The sequence below is a fragment of the Pleurodeles waltl genome, chromosome 6 (genome assembly GCF_031143425.1).
Source record: "Pleurodeles waltl isolate 20211129_DDA chromosome 6, aPleWal1.hap1.20221129, whole genome shotgun sequence".
Classification (NCBI taxonomy): Eukaryota; Metazoa; Chordata; class Amphibia; order Caudata; family Salamandridae; genus Pleurodeles; species Pleurodeles waltl.
Window position 1 is genome coordinate 607,793,886 of NC_090445.1, and position 12,629 is coordinate 607,806,514.

The 12,629-nt window shown below is 47.8% G+C and overlaps 1 protein-coding gene across 3 annotated transcripts in view; it reads right to left on the bottom strand.

The window, feature by feature from the left end:
- KIF21B (kinesin family member 21B) overlaps positions 1-12,629 on the bottom strand; it is a 357,661-nt gene that overhangs the window by 159,703 nt on the left and 185,329 nt on the right. For all 3 annotated transcript variants that reach the window (XM_069238888.1, XM_069238887.1, XM_069238886.1), the window contains exon 13: positions 12,082-12,202. In XM_069238888.1, coding sequence (XP_069094989.1) covers positions 12,082-12,202 — 121 coding nt within the window. The remainder of the gene's footprint in view (positions 1-12,081; positions 12,203-12,629) is intronic.

The following is a 12,629-nucleotide window of genomic DNA, read 5'->3' on the forward strand; positions in this document are numbered from 1 at the left end:
AATGGAAAACTAAGACCTTACCACAGCACTGGTGGAGGTGATTCCAGTACTGAACCAGCAGCATGGCCCAATCATGGCTTCCTAAATTAAGCTATGAACCTCGAAGTTCCTTGGATTTCAATGAAAGAGATGTTGCCTTATGTTTTTTGAAAAACAGCATTTAATTTCTGGATTTAAATTCTACTTAAACAGGGATATTGCCTTGTTAACGTCTGTCATACATGCAGGTAAATTTGTTATATAGCTCTAGCATGTGCTGCTACTTAAAGAAAACATGAACGTTAACTTAATGTGCATGCCAGAATTAGGCATTTCTTTGTTCTTCAAAGGTTTGTTGTGTCTGTCCTTGCTATTCATGACTGGATGATCTGCAGCATGAACAACCATGAACAAAGAGTTCTGACATCGACATGTACAGATCCATTTAATTATATATATGGTGCATACTATAAACTAATTTGTCCCTGTGCACCTAAGGATATAACTAAAAGAAAAAGATGCCACTATATTAAAATATGATGTCAGAACACTGGTAATTAGGAACAAAATGTAAGTTGACATGGCCTTCCTAATGTAATGAGTCGGTTTGTTTTTTATATTCCATTCTTTGGGGGCAATAGAAAGGATTCACTGATCTCATATTGTAACCTGGTTCGATGGAATGAATAGAAGTTCTTATTTGATAGATGTTAAAGATTCATCACGGCAGTGCCCGGTAAATTTATTTTGGAAACTTTAAGACACTTACGTATTAGACAAAGGATTTCAAACAAAAAAACATTTTTCAGCTGACAGCCAATGAAGACATATGATTGCCCCAGAGACTCTCTAACCTTTTGATATTAATAATCAGATGACATGGGAAGGCGGACCAAACGGAATGATCTCGAAGATATCATGTACAGTCATGTTGAGAAAACTGTACCAAAATTATTGTCATGTTCTGCTTATTTCAGTAGGAAAGGGTTTGGTAGTTAAATGAAGTAATAATAAAAAAAAAATTAAAACAAAAGAATTAGATGGGTGTAAGGAAATGCCTCCTTGGCATGGTTGCCCCCTGACTTTTTGCCTTTGCTGATGCTATGTTTACAATTGAAAGTGTGCTGAGGCCTGCTAACCAGGCCCCAGCACCAGTGTTCTTTCCCTAACCTGTACTTTTGTAGCCACAATTGGCAGACCCTGGCATCCAGATAAGTCCCTTGTAACTGGTACTTCTAGTACCAAGGGCCCTGATGCCAAGGAAGGTCTCTAAGGGCTGCAGCATGTCTTATGCCACCCTGGAGACCTCTCACTCAGCACAAACACACTGCTTGCCAGCTTGTGTGTGCTAGTGAGAACAAAACGAGTAAGTCGACATGGCACTCCCCTCAGGGTGCCATGCCAGCCTCTCACTGCCTATGCAAGTATAGGTCAGTCACCCCTCTAGCAGGCCTTACAGCCCTAAGGCAGGGTGCACTATACCATAGGTGAGGGTACCAGTGCATGAGCATGGTACCCCTACAGTGTCTAAACAAAACCTTAGACATTGTAAGTGCAGGGTAGCCATAAGAGTATATGGTCTGGGAGTTTGTCAAACACGAACTCCACAGCACCATAATGACTACACTGAAAACTGGGAAGTTTGGTATCAAACTTCTCAGCACAATAAATGCACACTGATGCCAGTGTACATTTTATTGCAAAATACACCCCAGGGGGCACCTTAGAGGTGCCCCCTGAAACTTAACCGACTGTCTGTGTAGGCTGACTAGTTCCAGCAGCCTGCCACACTAGAGACATGTTGCTGGCCCCATGGGGAGAGTGCCTTTGTCACTCTGAGGCCAGTAACAAAGCCTGCACTGGGTGGAGATGCTAACACCTCCCCCAGGCAGGAGCTGTAACACCTGGCGGTGAGCCTCAAAGGCTCACCCCTTTGTCACAGCACCGCAGGACACTCCAGCTAGTGGAGTTGCCCGCCCCCTCCGGCCCCGGCCCCCACTTTTAGCGGCAAGGCCGGAGAAAATAATGAGAATAACAAGGAGGAGTCACTGGCCAGTCAGGACAGCCCCTAAGGTGTCCTGAGCTGAGGTGACTCTAACTTTTAGAAATCCTCCATCTTGCAGATGGAGGATTCCCCCAATAGGGTTAGGATTGTGACCCCCTCCCCTTGGGAGGAGGCACAAAGAGGGTGTACCCACCCTCAGGGCTAGTAGCCATTGGCTACTAACCCCCCAGACCTAAACACGCCCTTAAATTTAGTATTTAAGGGCTACCCTGAACCCTAGAAAATTAGATTCCTGTAACAACAAGAAGAAGGACTGCCTAGCTGAAAACCCCTGCAGAGGAAGACCAGAAGACAACAACTGCCTTGGCTCCAGAAACTCACCGGCCTGTCTCCTGCCTTCCAAAGAACTCTGCTCCAGCGACGCCTTCCAAAGGGACCAGCGACCTCTGCATCCTCTGAGGACTGCCCTGCTTCGACGACGACAAGAAACTCCAGAGGACAGAGGACCTGCTCCAAAAAGACTGCAACTTTATCCAAAGGAGCAGCTTTAAAGAACCCTGCAATCTCCCCGCAAGAAGCGTGAGACTTGCAACACTGCACCCGGCGACCCCGACTCGGCTGGTGGAGAACCAACACCTCAGGGAGGACCCCCGGACTACTCTACGACTGTGAGTACCAAAACCTGTCCCCCCTGAGCCCCCACAGCGCCGCCTGCAGAGGGAATCCCGAGGCTTCCCCTGACCGCGACTCTCTGAAACCTAAGTCCCGACGCCTGGAAAAGACCCTGCACCCGCAGCCCCCAGGACCTGAAGGACCGGACTTTCACTGCAGAAGTGACCCCCAACAGTCCCTCTCCCTTGCCCAAGTGGAGGTTTCCCCGAGGAAGCCCCCCCTTGCCTGCCTGCAGCGCTAAAGAGATCCCTTGATCTCTCATTGACTTCCATTGCGAACCCGACGCTTGTTCTAACACTGCACCCGGCCGCCCCCGCGCCGCTGAGGGTGAAATTTCTCTGTGGGCTGGTGTCCCCCCCGGTGCCCTACAAAACCCCCCTGGTCTGCCCTCCGAAGACGCGGGTACTTACCTGCTGGCAGACTGGAACCGGGGCACCCCCTTCTCTCCATTGAAGCCTATGTGTTTTGGGCACCACTTTGAACTCTGCACCTGACCGGCCCTGAGCTGCTGGTGTGGTAACTTTGGGGTTGCTCTGAACCCCCAACGGTGGGCTACCTTGGACCAAGAACTGAACCCTGTAAGTGTCTTACTTACCTGGTAAAACTAACAAAAACTTACCTCCCCCAGGAACTGTGAAAATTGCACTGTGTCCACTTTTAAAATAGCTATTTGTGAATAACTTGAAAAGTATACATGCAATTGAAATGATTCAAAGTTCCTAGTGTACTTACCTGCAATACCTTTCAAACAAGATATTACATGTTAAATTTGAACCTGTGGTTCTTAAAATAAACTAAGAAAATATATTTTTCTATAACAAAACCTATTGGCTGGATTTGTCTCTGAGTGTGTGTACCTCATTTATTGTCTATGTGTATGTACAACAAATGCTTAACACTACTCCTTGGATAAGCCTACTGCTCGACCACACTACCACAAAATAGAGCATTAGTATTATCTCTTTTTACCACTATTTTACCTCTAAGGGGAACCCTTGGACTCTGTGCATGCTATTCCTTACTTTGAAATAGCACATACAGAGCCAACTTCCTACATTGGTGGATCAGCGGTGGGGTACAAGACTTTGCATTTGCTGGACTACTCAGCCAATACCTGATCACACGACAACTTCCAAAATTGTCATTAGAAATTGATTTTTGCAATTTGAAAAGTTTTCTAAATTCTTTAAAGTCCTGCTAGGGCCTTGTGTTAGTCCCTGTTAGCATTTATTTTAGAGTTTAAAAGTTTGTTAAAAGTTTGAATTAGATTCTAGAACCAGTTTTAGTTTCTTAAAAAGTATTCCAACTTTTAGAAGCATAATGTCTAGTGCAGAGATGAATGTGGTGGAACTCGACACCACACCTTACCTCCATCTTAAGATGAGGGAGCTAAGGTCACTCTGTAAAATAAAGAAAATAGTAATGGGCCCCAGACCTTCCAAACTACAGCTCCAGGAGCTGTTGGCAGAGTTTGAAAAGGCCAACCCCTCTGAGGATGGCAACACAGAGGATGAAGATAGTGACTTGGAGGAAAATTCCCCCCTACCAGTCCTATTTAGGGAGAACAGGGCCTCTCAAGCCCTGACTCCACAAATAATAGTCAGAGATGCTGGTCCCCTCACAGGAGGGGCCAACAACTCTGAAATCACTGAGGATAACTCCAGTGAAGAGGACATCCAGCTAGCCAGGATGGCCAAAAGATTGGCTTTGGAAAGACAGATCCTAGCCATAGAAAGGGAAAGGCAAGAGATGGGCCTAGGACCCATCAATGGTGGCAGCAACATAAATAGGGTCAGAGATTCTCCTGACATGTTGAAAATCCCTAAAGGGATTGTAACTAAATATGAAGATGGTGATGACATCACCAAATGGTTCACAGCTTTTGAGAGGGCTTGTGTAACCAGAAAAGTGAACAGATCTCACTGGGGTGCTCTCCTTTGGGAAATGTTCACAGGAAAGTGTAGGGATAGACTCCTCACACTCTCTGGAAAAGATGCAGAATCTTATGACCTCATGAAGGGTACCCTGATTGAGGGCTTTGGATTCTCCACTGAGGAGTATAGGATTAGATTCAGGGGGGCTCAAAAATCCTCGAGCCAGACCTGGGTTGACTTTGTAGACTACTCAGTAAAAACACTAGATGGTTGGATTCAAGGCAGTGGTGTAAGTAATTATGATGGGCTGTACAATTTATTTGTGAAAGAACACCTGTTAAGTAATTGTTTCAATGATAAACTGCATCAGCATCTGGTAGACCTAGGACCAATTTCTCCCCAAGAATTGGGAAAGAAGGCGGACCATTAGGTCAAGACAAGGGTGTCCAAAACTTCCACAGGGGGTGACCAAAAGAAAGGGGTCACAAAACCTCCCCAGGGGAAAGGTGGTGAGACAGCCAAAAATAAAAATAGTAAAGAGTCTTCTACAGGCCCCCAAAAACCTGCACAGGAGGGTGGGCCCAGAGCCTCTTCACAAAACAATCCTGGGTACAAGGGTAAAAACTTTGATCCCAAAAAGGCCTGGTGTCGTAGCTGTAATCAGCCTGGACACCAAACTGGAGACAAGGCCTGTCCCAAGAAAGGTTCCACTCCAAACTCCAATCCAGGTAACACTGGAATGGCTAGTCTCCAAGTGGGATCAACAGTGTGCCCAGAGCAAATCAGGGTCCACACTGAAGCTACTCTAGTCTCTGAGGGTGGGGTGGATTTAGCCACACTAGCTGCCTGGCCGCCTAACATGCAAAAATACAGGCAGCAGCTCTTTATTAATAGGACAAGTGTAGAGGGCCTGAGGGATACAGGTGCCAGTGTCACCATGGTGACAGAGAAACTGGTTTCCCCTGGCCAATACCTGACTGGAAAAACCTATACAGTCACCAACGCTGACAATCAGACTAAAGCACATCCCATGGCAATGGTAACTTTAGAATGGGGAGGGGTCAATGGCCTGAAACAGGTGGTGGTCTCCTCAAACATCCCAGTAGACTGTCTGCTTGGAAATGACCTGGAGTCCTCAGCATGGGCTGAGGTAGAACTAAAAACCCATGCAGCCATGCTGGGTATCCCTGAACTGGTGTGTGTAAAAACAAGAGCACAGTGCAAGGCACAGGGTGAAAAAGTAGAGCTGGAGTCTGGAAGAAAGGCCCAGCCTACCAAGAGAAAAGGAAAGTCAGTTGGGAAACCAACTGCAACACAGTCAGAAAAAGAGAACCTCTCTTCTCAGGAAGAAGTTCTGCCCTCTGAGGGAACTGAGCCTTTGGAGCTTGAACCTTATCAGGTTGAGCTCTTAGGCCCAGGGGGACCCTCAAGGGAGGAGCTGTGTAAGGGACAAGAAACCTGTCCCTCTCTTGAAGGCCTTAGGCAGCAAGCTGCTGAAGAGTCCAAGGGCAAGAAAAATGGAACACATAGGGTCTATTGGGAAGATGGACTCCTGTACACTGAGGCCAGAGACCCCAAACCTGGTGCCACTAGGAGAGTGGTAGTGCCTCAGTCGTTCAGAGAGTTTATTCTGACCTTAGCCCATGATATTCCCCTTGCTGGGCATTTGGGACAAACCAAGACGTGGGAGAGGTTAGTCAACCACTTCTACTGGCCCAATATGTCCCACAAGGTTAAGGAGTTTTGCCTCTCCTGCCCCACCTGTCAAGCCAGTGGTAAGACAGGTGGGCATCCAAAGGCCCCCCTCATTCCACTTCCAGTGGTGGGGGTCCCCTTTGAAAGAGTGGGTGTGGACATAGTTGGTCCACTAGAACCTCCCACAGCCTCAGGAAATATGTATATCCTAGTAGTAGTGGATCATGCTACTAGGTATCCTGAAGCTATTCCCCTTAGGTCAACTACTGCCCCTGCAGTAGCCAAGGCCCTCATTGGTATCTTTACCAGAGTGGGTTTCCCTAAGGAGGTGGTGTCTGACAGAGGTACCAACTTCAGGTCAGCATACCTAAAACACATGTGGAATGAGTGTGGGGTGACTTACAAATTCACTACACCATACCATCCACAAACTAATGGCTTAGTTGAGAGATTCAACAAGACATTAAAAGGCATGATCATGGGACTCCCAGAAAAGCTCAAAAGGAGATGGGATGTCCTCTTGCCATGTCTGCTTTTCGCTTACAGAGAGGTGCCACAGAAGGGAGTAGGATTCTCACCCTTTGAACTTCTGTTTGGTCACCCTCTAAGGGGACCACTTGCTCTTGTTAAAGAAGGCTGGGAGAGACCTCTTCATGAGCCTAAACAGGACATAGTGGACTATGTACTTGGCCTTCGCTCTAGAATGGCAGAGTACATGGAAAAGGCAAGCAAAAACCTTGAGGCCAGCCAACAGCTCCAGAAGTTTTGGTATGACCAAAAGGCTGCAATGGTTGAGTTCCAACCAGGGCAGAAAGTCTGGGTTCTGGAGCCTGTGGCTCCCAGGGCACTTCAGGACAAATGGAGTGGCCCTTACCCAGTGCTAGAAAGGAAGAGTCAGGTCACCTACCTGGTGGACCTGGGCACAAGCAGGAGCCCCAAGAGGGTGATCCATGTGAACCGCCTTAAGCTCTTCCATGACAGGGCTGATGTAAATCTGTTGATGGTAACAGATGAGGATCAGGAGGCAGAGAGTGAACCTCTCCCTGATCTTCTGTCATCAGACCCAAAAGATGGCTCAGTAGATGGAGTGATCTACTCAGACACCCTCTCTGACCAACAGCAAGCTGATTGTAGGAGAGTCCTACAACAGTTTCCTGAACTCTTCTCCCTAACCCCTGGTCAGACACACCTGTGTACCCATGAAGTGGACACAGGAGACAGCATGCCTGTCAAAAACAAAATTTTTAGACAGTCTGACCATGTTAAGGAAAGCATCAAGGTGGAAGTCCACAAGATGCTGGAATTGGGAGTAATTGAGCGCTCTGACAGCCCCTGGGCTAGCCCAGTGGTCTTAGTCCCCAAACCTCACACCAAAGATGGAAAGAAAGAGATGAGGTTTTGTGTGGACTACAGAGGGCTCAACTCTGTCACCAAGACAGACGCCCATCCAATTCCTAGAGCTGATGAGCTCATAGACAAATTAGGTGCTGCCAAATTCTTAAGTACCTTTGACTTGACAGCAGGGTACTGGCAAATAAAAATGGCACCTGGAGCAAAAGAGAAAACAGCATTCTCCACCCCTGATGGGCATTATCAGTTTACTGTTATGCCCTTTGGTTTAAAGAATGCCCCTGCCACCTTCCAAAGGTTGGTGAATCAAGTCCTTGCTGGTTTGGAGTCCTTTAGCACAGCTTATCTTGATGATATTGCTGTCTTTAGCTCCACCTGGCAGGATCACCTGGTCCACCTGAAGAAGGTTTTGAAGGCTCTGCAATCTGCAGGCCTCTCTATCAAGGCATCCAAATGTCAGATAGGGCAGGGAACTGTGGTTTACTTGGGCCACCTTGTAGGTGGAGGCCAAGTTCAGCCACTCCAACCCAAGATCCAGACTATTCTGGACTGGGTAGCTCCAAAAACCCAGACTCAAGTCAGGGCATTCCTTGGCTTGACTGGGTACTACAGGAGGTTTGTGAAGGGATATGGATCCATTGTGACAGCCCTCACTGAACTCACCTCCAAGAAAATGCCCAAGAAAGTGAACTGGACTGTGGAATGCCAACAGGCCTTTGACACCCTGAAACAAGCAATGTGCTCAGCACCAGTTCTAAAAGCTCCAGATTATTCTAAGCAGTTCATTGTGCAGACAGATGCCTCTGAACATGGGATAGGGGCAGTTTTGTCCCAAACAAATGATGATGGCCTTGACCAGCCTGTTGCTTTCATTAGCAGGAGGTTACTCCCCAGGGAGCAGCGTTGGAGTGCCATTGAGAGGGAGGCCTTTGCTGTGGTTTGGTCCCTGAAGAAGCTGAGACCATACCTCTTTGGGACTCACTTCCTAGTTCAAACTGACCACAGACCTCTCAAATGGCTGATGCAAATGAAAGGTGAAAATCCAAAACTGTTGAGGTGGTCCATCTCCCTACAGGAAATGGACTTTATAGTGGAACACAGACCTGGGACTGCCCATGCCAATGCAGATGGCCTTTCCAGGTTCTTCCACTTAGAAAATGAAGACTCTCTTGGGAAAGGTTAGTCTCATCCTCTTTCGTTTGGGGGGGGGGGTTGTGTAAGGAAATGCCTCCTTGGCATGGTTGCCCCCTGACTTTTTGCCTTTGCTGATGCTATGTTTACAATTGAAAGTGTGCTGAGGCCTGCTAACCAGGCCCCAGCACCAGTGTTCTTTCCCTAACCTGTACTTTTGTATCCACAATTGGCAGACCCTGGCATCCAGATAAGTCCCTTGTAACTGGTACTTCTAGTACCAAGGGCCCTGATGCCAAGGAAGGTCTCTAAGGGCTGCAGCATGTCTTATGCCACCCTGGAGACCTCTCACTCAGCACAAACACACTGCTTGCCAGCTTGTGTGTGCTAGTGAGAACAAAACGAGTAAGTCGACATGGCACTCCCCTCAGGGTGCCATGCCAGCCTCTCACTGCCTATGCAAGTATAGGTCAGTCACCCCTCTAGCAGGCCTTACAGCCCTAAGGCAGGGTGCACTATACCATAGGTGAGGGTACCAGTGCATGAGCATGGTACCCCTACAGTGTCTAAACAAAACCTTAGACATTGTAAGTGCAGGGTAGCCATAAGAGTATATGGTCTGGGAGTTTGTCAAACACGAACTCCACAGCACCATAATGGCTACACTGAAAACTGGGAAGTTTGGTATCAAACTTCTCAGCACAATAAATGCACACTGATGCCAGTGTACATTTTATTGCAAAATACACCCCAGAGGGCACCTTAGAGGTGCCCCCTGAAACTTAACCAACTGTCTGTGTAGGCTGACTAGTTCCAGCAGCCTGCCACACTAGAGACATGTTGCTGGCCCCATGGGGAGAGTGCCTTTGTCACTCTGAGGCCAGTAACAAAGCCTGCACTGGGTGGAGATGCTAACACCTCCCCCAGGCAGGAGCTGTAACACCTGGCGGTGAGCCTCAAAGGCTCACCCCTTTGTCACAGCACCGCAGGACACTCCAGCTAGTAGAGTTGCCCGCCCCCTCCGGCCCCGGCCCCCACTTTTGGCGGCAAGGCCGGAGAAAATAATGAGAATAACAAGGAGGAGTCACTGGCCAGTCAGGACAGCCCCTAAGGTGTCCTGAGCTGAGGTGACTCTAACTTTTAGAAATCCTCCATCTTGCAGATGGAGGATTCCCCCAATAGGGTTAGGATTGTGACCCCCTCCCCTTGGGAGGAGGCACAAAGAGGGTGTACCCACCCTCAGGGCTAGTAGCCATTGGCTACTAACCCCCCAGACCTAAACACGCCCTTAAATTTAGTATTTAAGGGCTACCCTGAACCCTAGAAAATTAGATTCCTGTAACAACAAGAAGAAGGACTGCCTAGCTGAAAACCCCTGCAGAGGAAGACCAGAAGACAACAACTGCCTTGGCTCCAGAAAGTCACCGGCCTGTCTCCTGCCTTCCAAAGAACTCTGCTCCAGCGACGCCTTCCAAAGGGACCAGCAACCTCTGCATCCTCTGAGGACTGCCCTGCTTCGACGACGACAAGAAACTCCCGAGGACAGCGGACCTGCTCCAAAAAGACTGCAACTTTATCCAAAGGAGCAGCTTTAAAGAACCCTGCAATCTCCCCGCAAGAAGCGTGAGACTTGCAACACTGCACCCGGCGACCCCGACTCGGCTGGTGGAGAACCAACACCTCAGGGAGGACCCCCGGACTACTCTACGACTGTGAGTACCAAAACCTGTCCCCCCTGAGCCCCCACAGCGCCGCCTGCAGAGGGAATCCCGAGGCTTCCCCTGACCGCGACTCTCTGAAACCTAAGTCCCGACGCCTGGAAAAGACCCTGCACCCGCAGCCCCCAGGACCTGAAGGACCGGACTTTCACTGCAGAAGTGACCCCCAACAGTCCCTCTCCCTTGCCCAAGTGGAGGTTTCCCCGAGGAAGCCCCCCCTTGCCTGCCTGCAGCGCTAAAGAGATCCCTTGATCTCTCATTGACTTCCATTGCGAACCCGACGCTTGTTCTAACACTGCACCCGGCCGCCCCCGCGCCGCTGAGGGTGAAATTTCTGTGTGGGCTGGTGTCCCCCCCGGTGCCCTACAAAACCCCCCTGGTCTGCCCTCCGAAGACGCGGGTACTTACCTGCTGGCAGACTGGAACCGGGGCACCCCCTTCTCTCCATTGAAGCCTATGCGTTTTGGGCACCACTTTGAACTCTGCACCTGACCGGCCCTGAGCTGCTGGTGTGGTAACTTTGGGGTTGCTCTGAACCCCCAACGGTGGGCTACCTTGGACCAAGAACTGAACCCTGTAAGTGTCTTACTTACCTGGTAAAACTAACAAAAACTTACCTCCCCCAGGAACTGTGAAAATTGCACTGTGTCCACTTTTAAAATAGCTATTTGTGAATAACTTGAAAAGTATACATGCAATTGAAATGATTCAAAGTTCCTAGTGTACTTACCTGCAATACCTTTCAAACAAGATATTACATGTTAAATTTGAACCTGTGGTTCTTAAAATAAACTAAGAAAAAATATTTTTCTATAACAAAACCTATTGGCTGGATTTGTCTCTGAGTGTGTGTACCTCATTTATTGTCTATGTGTATGTACAACAAATGCTTAACACTACTCCTTGGATAAGCCTACTGCTCGACCACACTACCACAAAATAGAGCATTAGTATTATCTCTTTTTACCACTATTTTACCTCTAAGGGGAACCCTTGGACTCTGTGCATGCTATTCCTTACTTTGAAATAGCACATACAGAGCCAACTTCCTACAATGGGCATCATTTTTCTAAACATCCTGCAGTTTTGTAATTTGATGTTGGGGAAGCCACCCAAAAATGCATCCCCATAGTTGAGTCTGGAATGTATTAATGTCCCAATAATTGTATCTTGAAGCTTCTTACTGATGCATAGAACTGACAGTTCAAGACGTCTTAGACACTAGATGCCAGATTTAGCAAATGTCCCATCCGAGACACAGAGGTTTATTGGTGTCTCAGTAGACGCCAGGAATTGTGCCTCTTGGGGAAGCATACAGGTTAGGATGGATTAACGGGATACCTAGATATTTTGAGTTGATATAGCCAAACATCAGGAGTCTCTCAGTCCTAGCTCCTTAGAACCAGAAACCACTTTATTTTCGAGCCCTGGAGAGTCATCCCCGGTACCTATTTCTCTGTGTCAACGCACAGGAATGATGGTTGTTTTTTTTGTTGTTTTTTTTGGGTCTTCACAAGTGGGCACGATGCAACTCATCTCGAACTTTTCACAGTGAAATAAACCTAGTTTGATCCATTAGCTTCTAACCCAAAGAAAGGATGAAACCCACCCTTTATAGGAGCATTAATGATTGTATCGCATCATACTCCTTACTTACCCTTCTCCTCGGCATCTGACTCTGAGTCCACCAGGCTCTCCTCGCTGCCCGAGTCTTCATCCTCATCCTCTCTGCCATCCTCTTCTTCACAGCCGCTTTCATCTCGCTCCTCCTCTTCCTCCTGAGCAGCAGAACATTTATTTGGAGTGAGACAGGCGAAAGAAGACACAAATCCATACTTTATGAGCATGACAATAAACTTGTCATGGAACATTCCTGAGTGCATAAACAATAGTCCAAAATGGTTCTCGTTTCCCGAACATGGGCACATGGACGTCCATTCACCGAAATGCCAGGGGTAGGGGAAGTGACATCACACGCCCTTTGATCTCCACTTCAACTGACACACACATAATTACACATACATACAAACTCACACTTACATACACTCTCTCACTTAAGTTCACTTTCAATCGCAAGCACGCACACAACATACATTTAAAGTATTTTTTACTTACCTCAGCTGCCATGGAAGGGCATATTCCAGCTAATTGTACTCCACTTTATCACACTAATAGTGATTACATTATTATTATTATTCAGTATAA